The following is a 9,091-nucleotide window of genomic DNA, read 5'->3' as shown; positions in this document are numbered from 1 at the left end:
GGCAAGCACAAGATCCTGAGTTCAATTCCTGGTACCAAAAAAAAAAAAAAAAAAGCAACAAATATAAAACAACGTAGTACATCACTAACTAGATAGATGCTGACAAATTTCTACCTTTATTAGTTCAACAGACATTTATTGAGTGACCACCCATGACAGGCATGGTGTTAGGCATTAGTATTCAGCGTTTGTTGGAGACAGAGTAAAGAAACAATAAATATCTAATTTAAAAACACATTAAGTGCCATGAAAGAAATAATACAATGCAGTGATAGAGAATGGGCAGAATAAGAGAGATTTACTTAGGAAGGATGGCCTTTCTGAAGTGACATTTACACTGAAACCTGATAGATAACAGGAAGTTAGACTGGAAACAAGAGACAGGTCTTGCCAGTAGTCCAAATTAGCTTGCACAAAGCAGTGAGGCAGTCAAGAGGCGGAGGGTTTGAAGCGTAGTGGGAGGGTGACAATAAGCCAGCGGGACCAGCACTTGGAATTAAATCCAACTTCTTCGCATGGTCTCAACGCCTTACTGGACTTGGCCCCTGCATTCTGCTGACCGCAATTCTGGCGTTGCCAAGTGGCCTGCTCTGTCAGCGCCTCTCACGCCCTAGGCTTTTCCCAGTCGGGCCTGTTTTGTTGTTCCCTGTCTGGCAGGCTCTGACCCTGATCTGACGTCCCTCTCTCCCTGGTTTGCTCGCTTCTGACCCTTTATCACCACCAAATATTATTTTGTTGATTTTAGGGTCTTTTAATTTTTAGTTTCTATCTCTTTGTTTACACTAGAATGTAAGCTCCGTGAGTTTATTTGCACTTCATATTCTGGTGTCTAACATTTAAGAGACGCCCAGCTGACATCGTGTGGCGGTAATGCCAGGTAAAGAACTGATCAAACGGTGTGAGACGAGCAGGGAGCCCTCTGGAAGCGAGATGCTTCGAATGACAATGGGGGAAGAGGCTCGGGTGCAGGTACGCAGCAAGAGTTCGTTCATCTCCACTCGATCAGGAGCGTCTTCCACGCTGGAACGGTTTTACGCATCTTGCTACCATCAGCGCCTAGTCCAGGGCCTGACGCACACATGCCTCTCCGAGGATGACTGTTTGCAGAGCAGCTGTACGTCTATTAAGGTGGCTGCGGCAGCCTTCAGGAGAGACGAACAGGCCCGGCGTCCGCTTCCTGGGAAGCAGCTGCGGCGCCCCGCACCGCGCCACAGAGCCACACGCCGCAGAGGGAGGCGGGGCTGCGCGCCTGCGCACTACTGCCTCCCAGCCCCGGCCCAGGACGCCCGCCGGGCCGCGGATCGCGCATGCGCATTGTGTTCTTCCCGCCTCCGACAAGATGGCGGAGGCCAAGTAGCAAGGGGGCGGAGTGTGGCTGCCGCTGCTTGAGGGGGGGCGCTGCGGGCGAAGGCCCGGGAGCAACGGGCCGTAGCTGGCGCGATGCTGTTCCCGGGAAGCGCCCTGGGCTACCGGTGAGAAAGGTGAAGTACGGAGCTGCCTTCCCGGGCCTCCGGCAACCCCTATGTACGCCTCCCGGCGTTCCGGTCCCGTCGCCGCTTTGCCCGCTTCCGTACCATCCTCGACTCCCGGGACCTGGAGCTCCGGCGGCGGCGGTGGCGGCGGTGGCAGGGGCTGTGTCCCGCAGGAGGGGGAGCGCCCGGGCGGCGCCCGTGCTTCTGGCTGCGAGGCGAGCGCCTGGCAGGTGAGTGAGGCTGCGGGCTTCCCGCGGCTGCGCTCCCTGGGCTCGGCCCCGCCGGGGCTCGGGCTCGGCGGTGCTCGGCCCGGCGCTGCGGCTCCCGGGTCTGCGCGTCCCACCCCTTCCCCTCCCCGCTCGCCCTTGCGTCGGCCCCTGGCCACGCGGGGCCTCCATTCTCACCCAGTGGGTGGGGGCCGTGACGCCCGCCGCCCCTCTCCCGGCTCCGGAGGACGCTTCGCCTCCAGCGTTGGTCGCTTAGGTGGGTGGGTCGCCCGCGCCTTCGGTGTTGGTGGTTGTCCCCACCTTCCTCGTTTCGACCTTCTTGCTTCCTTTAAAAGTTTTTAACTGGGAAGATACCCGGTAGCCAGGCATGTGGAGTGACAAAGAAGAGAGAAAGGGCTTACTGTCCACAGGTCAGTGGATTCTGCCCACCTCCAGGAAGGAATCAAGCTCCCGGGAGACTGGGGTGGTTTTGGAGAGGGTCTGAGTCCTGTGACCCTGCGGACCCCTCGGAGTGCAGTAAGCAGTGCTGTCTGTGATGGCAGTGATTGTTCACCTAAATCATTAATCTCTTTCGGCGTAGCAGACGTTTGGTCTCTGAACTTTGGAGGCAGGGGCTTGAGTTTTATAGATCCAGGGAAAGAATTGGTAAAGTGTTGTGTTCCTTTAAAAAACAAAGAAAGACCTTGGAGATGGGCACTATCAGATAGTGGCACAAGAAAAGATACGTGATTTATTCTTTTATTCAGTATTAGCTTCAGTTGACGCTGAGGTTTTAGAATCTGGTATCGTACAAGCCCTTTGTTTTATTTAGAAAGGAGTAAAATGGAGAAAAGCTTTTGAAGTTCAAAAGTTCTCACGCTTCTTGTTTTCTCAGTTGTTAGTACTACTTGACAATTCTTTTAGTAGTTGATTTTTTAAAAAGTAAGATTTAGGTGTATGCCTCTTATCAGCTCGCCTTCCTTTATGGGAAGCCTAATCACAATCATTGGTATAAGAAACTGGCCTAATTAGCGCGATACTTGACAGAATCTGTAAGTGCAAACTGCAGAACCACTACCAAGTGGTAGTGGAAGAAGTTGCCATGGCTGATTGTTTCATCTTTCCCATGATTGGATAATGTATGAAGAGTCCCAAAATTGTAGATATGAGATTAAAAATAGAAATGATAGCGATTGCACATGAGTAGGCTTTTTAAGTTAAATTTTAGAGCTAGAATTGTTTGATTTATGAATGTTTTGTTTTGTGTTTGGTTTTTGAGACAGGGTCTCATTACATAGCCCAGGCTGGCCTCGAACTCCTGGCAATCCTCCTGCCTCAGCCTCCCAAGTCCTGGGATTACAGGTGTGCACCACCACTCCTAGTGGAAGTGTTTGTTTGATTTAAAAGAAATATTTTTGCTGATGATAGTAGTTCATTTATTGTTGGTAGCCTTCACCTTTGCATAGCCAAAGACTACATGTTTTTAAGCTTGTTGTCTCTCTACAAATTGCTTTCAGTTTGAAGGGATAGTGGGCAAGTTGGGGCTGCCAAGCCCAAGTCAGTGGCTGGCTGCTTCTGCCAAAATAATTTTAAGCTCTTTGTCAAAAAACTGACCACAAACTCTCCTCAAAAGTTCTCTTCCTAGCCCGACGTGGTGGTGCATGCCTGTAATCCCAGCACTGGGGAGGTTGAGGGAGGAGGATCACCATGAGTTTGAGGCCAGCCTGGGCTACATAAGCAAGTTCAAGGCCAGCCTGCACTACACAGTGAGACCCTGTCTCAAAAGAACAAAACAAATACATATATGTAAGTTCTTTTCCTCTTGTGGAACCTGTTTTCTCTTTCACTGTCTTTATGAACTGCCTTTGACTCTATTCATTTATCTTACTAGCCTACTGCTGTGTCATTTGTCACCCTGTATAACCGTGGTCACTGGTTTTTACTAAGTCTTACTGGTGGCCTAGAGTGGTTTACTCTCTGTGGACTTTAACCTTTCTAGTCTCCAATCCTGAATAAGACATCATTATCTTTATCAGTTGGACCCCTGAACTCCTGAGAGTTGCCAGAAAAGTTATATAAGGATATTGGTTGGTTTTCATACCAGTTAGTACTCTCTTCTGGGTCTTTAGTGTTGTGTTCTATTTAGTCTCATTTCCTAAAAGTTTGTAGTGTTATTGCTGGGACAAAATTCCCAACACCTACAAGTTAAAGGAGGAAAGGTTTATTTTGCCTCACAGTTTGTCAAGGTTTCAGACCATAGTTCACTGGCTCCAAGACAGGGCAGCATGGCAGAGAGGCATCACAGAGGAGAAACAGCTCAAGGACTGGCAGCAGAAAGCAGAGGTAATAAGGGAGGAGGGAGATACACCCTTCTGGGCCAGGACCAGGCTTCACCTCCCGCCTTCATATTTAGCTATTAACTCGTCTAGTCCCCTGATGAACATCGCACCTCAGTGATCCTCTCACCTCCAGAAAGCCCTACCTATGAGCAGTGGAGGCTTTGGGGAGACAACTAGATAAAAATCATAGCATATAGCAAATAACACCATCTCTTTTACTGAGAAGAATTTCACCCATCTAGGGGAGTACTCCCTCTACTTCTCAATTTTCTTTTCAATATAATCTCCTTATGACTTCTCAGTCCCTTTTCAGAGGAAGGAAGATCTTTTCAGGAGCAGCCCCCTCCAAATGTATCCATGATCTTCCCTTTCTCTCTTTCTCTAGAACTGTCCATTATGACTTGTGGTCGTTAAGTGGTGTCTAGGTTGTGTAGATGCGTATATCTTTTCTAGGACTCCCAAATACAAATGCTATCTTCCATACAACTCTAAGATGCCATTATGAATGTTGAGTCCACTGTGTTTTTTGTTTTATTTTGCCCACCCCCTCAAGACTCATTCTTTCATCCCAGGATCCTAGAATAGTAAGGAGAACATTGACTTTTTTTTTTTTTAAAAGAGTAAAAACAGGATAACATCGTAATGGGGGGGCTTACCGAATTACAGACAAAGTGGTAGGACATTATCAGTGGTTGTTGTTTTACATATTGTTATCTACAAGATAGTTTCTCAGGAAAACAAATAGACAAATAAGAACATTGACTTTGAGCCAAATCTCTTAGTCTTAGATTTGAAGACTTAAAACCACTTAGTCACGTGGCTGTGTCTATAAAGTAGGATATTAGAGGTACCTCACAGGTGGATATTGAAGGAGTTAATATATGTTAAGTGTCTATCCAAGTGAAATACCTTGGTACATTGTGAAGTTCTTGTTAAATTTATCTTTCATTTTCACTGTGATTTCCTTTATCATTCTACTAAAATTGCCTTTTTATAAGTCACCTGTGACTGCCTGACCACTTTTATTATGCCATCTTTTGGTTTCTTTAGACCACTTGTGAAATATATTCTATTCTATAGTGCTAAAATTATTCAATTCCTTGGTCCTTCTACATTGTACTTCCTAATTCCCTATTTCTCTGAAAGTTTCTTTATATTTCCTGCACAGTCTCAACTTTCTTCTTCCCCCTAACCGTAGCTGTTCCCTATATTAGTTATGCTGCAGACATTATTTAAAAACAAAAGCAAGCCAGGCACAATGGCTATAAAATCAGTTACGTGGGAGGCTGAGGCGGGAGGATCACAAGTTTGAGGCCAGCCTGAACAACAAAGCAAGACCCCATTTGAATACATACACACATACATAGGTTCGTGTACTGGTGAGTACATGTAGAAATGGCATGGAGCGTGATTTGTTTAGAGATCGTGTCCTTGGGGCTAGGCCTCCTATCTCTGCTGCTCTCTCAGCCTTGTCCTCCTGCTTGGGCTTTACGCTCAAATTGCCTTCCAACCTTATAAAAAGATGGCCACCAGCAATAGCTGTCTTCATTTACTTCCAAGGGGAGAGAGATACTTCCCTTCTGGTCTTCCCCCAAAGTCCTAAGCTTTCCACTGATGGAACAAACAGAACATCATACTACTAAGCTTATAACAATACCTTTGTTCAGAGGGATGGAATTATTCTAATTGGCCTACCCAGTGAGGTGAATCCTATCTAAAAACAAGCACTGTGGCACAGTGCAGGGTAGATGAAATGGGTCCTGGGAAGGTTACCAATGTGAAGAATCTGTATGCCTTTTACTGTGTTTTCTTGGTGATCATACCCTTTTTTTCTTCATCAGATAGGTCATTTCTTGGTGTGGATGTTTCTCACTTCTGAAACCCTACTTCCCATCTTCAGTTTGTTGTCAGTTTGCTATTTTAAATACATTGCCACAAGTTTAACTCAAACAAAACTAAGTCAGTTTAATCTGTGTCCACCTTTCCTTACCTGATGTGTGAATATGGGGATGTGTTTATGTCCTTCTTCCTCCTGATTTCTCTTTTGTGACTACCTTTCTCAGCCATCCAGTCTTAAAACGTGGCAGTCATCTTGGTTCTTCTTCCCCTGTCAGTTGTCAGATCTTCAGTACATGTACTAGTTAGGCCTCAAGTTAGAGAATACCCAACTAACAGTATTTTAACCAGTATCTCATGTGAAGAGAAGTGCGTAATTGGAGGGTTCTCTGTTTAGTGTAGCTGCACAAAGACTTCATCAAGGCTCTCGGTGCTTTTCATATTTAAAAATTGTGTGTCATTAGACAATTCTGTCATGATTGCAGATGTTTCTGTGTTCTGTACATCACATTCTCACATAGCTACCAAGGACAATAAAAGTTTACCCTCTTTTCCCTTGACTAGGCAAATAAACTTTCCACCAAAGGCCTGCATCATATGTCCTCCAGGTATGCCCATGCCCTAATTCCAAGGAGGCTGGGAAAAGCCAATCTGTGGCGTTTCGGGGTAGGTGAATGATTGACAAGAAAGTAACATGCTTCTAAAGTATTACCGTATGGGAAAGTAACTTTAGGACTTCTCACACAGTAGCAGCAATCTGCAAGCACTGTTTACCCCAAGAGTTGTGAGCTGTTAGCATAGGATTTTGACCAAACATTTAGATAATGATAAATGACTGTTTAAAAATGGACTGTTTTTATAAAGTTAGAATATTTGTGTGGTATATTAGACTATTCACATTTGTTTAAGATAGATACTAAGTACATTTAAGCATGCTTGTGGAGCACTGTGAGAAGTGTGTGTGTGCGTGTGCATGCGTGTGAGCACACAGATTGGTGGTTCGTGGTCCTACTTGGAGAATTTGGAGATATATGAGGACATTTCTTGTTGTCACAGTAACTGTCAGTTCCCACTGACAGTAGAGGCTAGATATGCTAAGTATCCTGTGATGTTTGGAGTAGTCCCACACAACAAAGAATTATCCCTTTAACAGTGCCCCCACCCACCTACACCCTGAAATAGTGAATCTGTATTCATGTATTATGATAGAAAACCAAATTCTAATTGGCTTAAACAAACAAAAAAAAAGAATGATTAGACCTTGTAGTTAAACATTAGCTAAGCCATCAGCCAGTGACTCACTTGAAATCTTCAGGACTTCGCTCAGTTTTACTGTGATTTGTTCTGCTGTCATTCCTCTGGGTTGGGTTTCATTCTTGGGCTGGGGTAACTCATAGTTAAATGCAAATTACTGTGGCATTTTCAGACTTAATGCCCTCTCACATAGTAAAATGAAGAATCTTTTATATTTGATTGTGCAAGTTGTTGAGTATCACCACACAGAAACCTTTCCAAAACACTTATTCATAAAATGTTCATCAGCTCCTCTGTTATGCTACAGCTTTACAGTTCGTACTCTGTTATGTATCAGGCTCTGTGAATATTGATTTTCTGTGTCTAGAGCACTACTCTGCGTTATCTTAACTAAAGTCTAGATGACTAAGATTCTCTTTGGCTTAATGATTTGATCACTTATGAGAGGAGTTAAAGAATGAATGATTTTGTGCCTAACACAGAAAGGAAAGTTATGGGAAGAACAGAGATATAGAAGGTCCCCATTTTTTCAGTAATTGTTATTGAACCCTGGATTTCACTGTGCCACAAAAGCATATATATGATCTTCTTATGATTAATAAGAAATACATTTATTTGAAAGCCTTTCTGAATTCTAGTAGTGTTTTTGTTATTACTGTCATCCCTTAGGACCCTGTCCACAAGGAATTGATTCCAAGATCCTCTGTGGGTGCCCAGGTCTCTTACATAAAATGGTATGGTATTGCATATAATCTATTGCACATCCTTGTATTTTAAATCATCTCTAGATTGGTTATATAGGGTATGGTTGAAAAAACAGTGAATGTTTAAATTTTTAAAAATTTAATATAATAAAAGGTACATTGCCATTAATCCCTTCAGCGCCTCTTGCTGGCATAGAATGGGCTGTATCAAATATTCTACTGTCCTTGTAATGGCAGCGGGAAAGAATTCCCTTTCATGCCTGACATGAGGTGTTTGTACCTTCTCTTTATCCTTTATCAGTCTCACCAGAGATTTGAGTTTTTGCAATGAACCAAATTTTAAATTTTGCCAATCCTTTCTATTCTGTATTCTATTTCTATTGCATTCATTTCTGTTCTTTCTTCCTTTCTACTTTTTGGGAATTTCCATGATTGTTCTTTTGCTAACTTCTTGTAGTCCATTACTTTTCAGCATTTCTTCTTTTTAAATACACTTATTTAAAGCTAGGTGTAAAAGCACGGTTTGGCTAGCTGTATTTCTAATTTTGGTATGTAGTATTTTTATAATTCACTTGAAATGTTCTGATTTTCATTACAATTTCTGCTTTGACTTTTAGACTATAAGTACTATAGTTTCAAATTCTAAACATTCAGAGATTTTTCTAGTTACTTTTTTTCTTGTTTTTAAGTTATAACATCATTACAGTATAATCCAAGAACATGTTCTGTATTGAGGCCTGTTACTGCAGACTTTGAGATGTGCTTTATGGCCCCAGTACAATACAGTCATCCCTAGGTATCTATAGGACTTCCTGCACATACCAAAATCAATAGATGTGCAACTCCCTATATACGGTGGTATAGAATAGATGCATAATTTACACGTGCCTTCCCATATACTTTAAATCATCTCTAGATTACTCATAATGCCTAATACAATGTATACCCTATGTGAATTGTTGTTGTCCATATTGTTTAGAGAATAATGACAAGAAAAAATTTATACAGGTAGTTTTTTCTTCATATATTTTAAATGCATAGAGTGCAAAATCCAGTGATATAGAAGGCTAACTTGTAGTTATTGAATGCAGTGTTAAATTTTTTTCATTAGGACAAGTTAATCCTGCAATCTTAAGTATCATTAGTAACCTTATGTTTGCTTCTACCAAATACTGAAAAAAGTATGTGAAGTTATTAATTATGACTGAGGATTTGATTTCCCCCTGTAGTTCTTTCAGCTCTTACTTTATATAGAGTATATGGTAGTAGCTGTATAGAAA

At 43.0% G+C, this 9,091-nt stretch overlaps 1 protein-coding gene across 6 annotated transcripts in view; it reads left to right on the top strand.

The window, feature by feature from the left end:
* Positions 1-1,292: 1,292 nt before the first annotated feature.
* The window catches only part of Apc (adenomatous polyposis coli), a 107,259-nt gene continuing 99,460 nt past the window's right edge, over positions 1,293-9,091 (top strand). For 2 of the 6 annotated variants that reach the window (XM_005382148.2, XM_013512938.1), the window contains exon 1: positions 1,618-1,702. Coding sequence is in view for 4 of the 6 variants with exons in the window: in XM_013512936.1 (XP_013368390.1) it covers positions 1,523-1,702 (180 nt within the window). In the remaining 2 variants the exon portion in view is untranslated. Of the gene's footprint in view, positions 1,703-9,091 lie in introns of all 6 variants that reach the window. The other 4 variants (XM_013512936.1, XM_005382146.2, XM_013512941.1 and 1 more) reach the window with 4 other exon arrangements.

The sequence above is a fragment of the Chinchilla lanigera genome, unplaced genomic scaffold, assembly GCF_000276665.1.
Source record: "Chinchilla lanigera isolate Chin_1 unplaced genomic scaffold, ChiLan1.0 scaffold00017, whole genome shotgun sequence".
In the NCBI taxonomy this organism is placed as follows: domain Eukaryota; kingdom Metazoa; phylum Chordata; class Mammalia; order Rodentia; family Chinchillidae; genus Chinchilla; species Chinchilla lanigera.
Note: the sequence above shows the minus strand (reverse complement) of the source record. Positions and strands in the feature narration are given on the sequence as shown.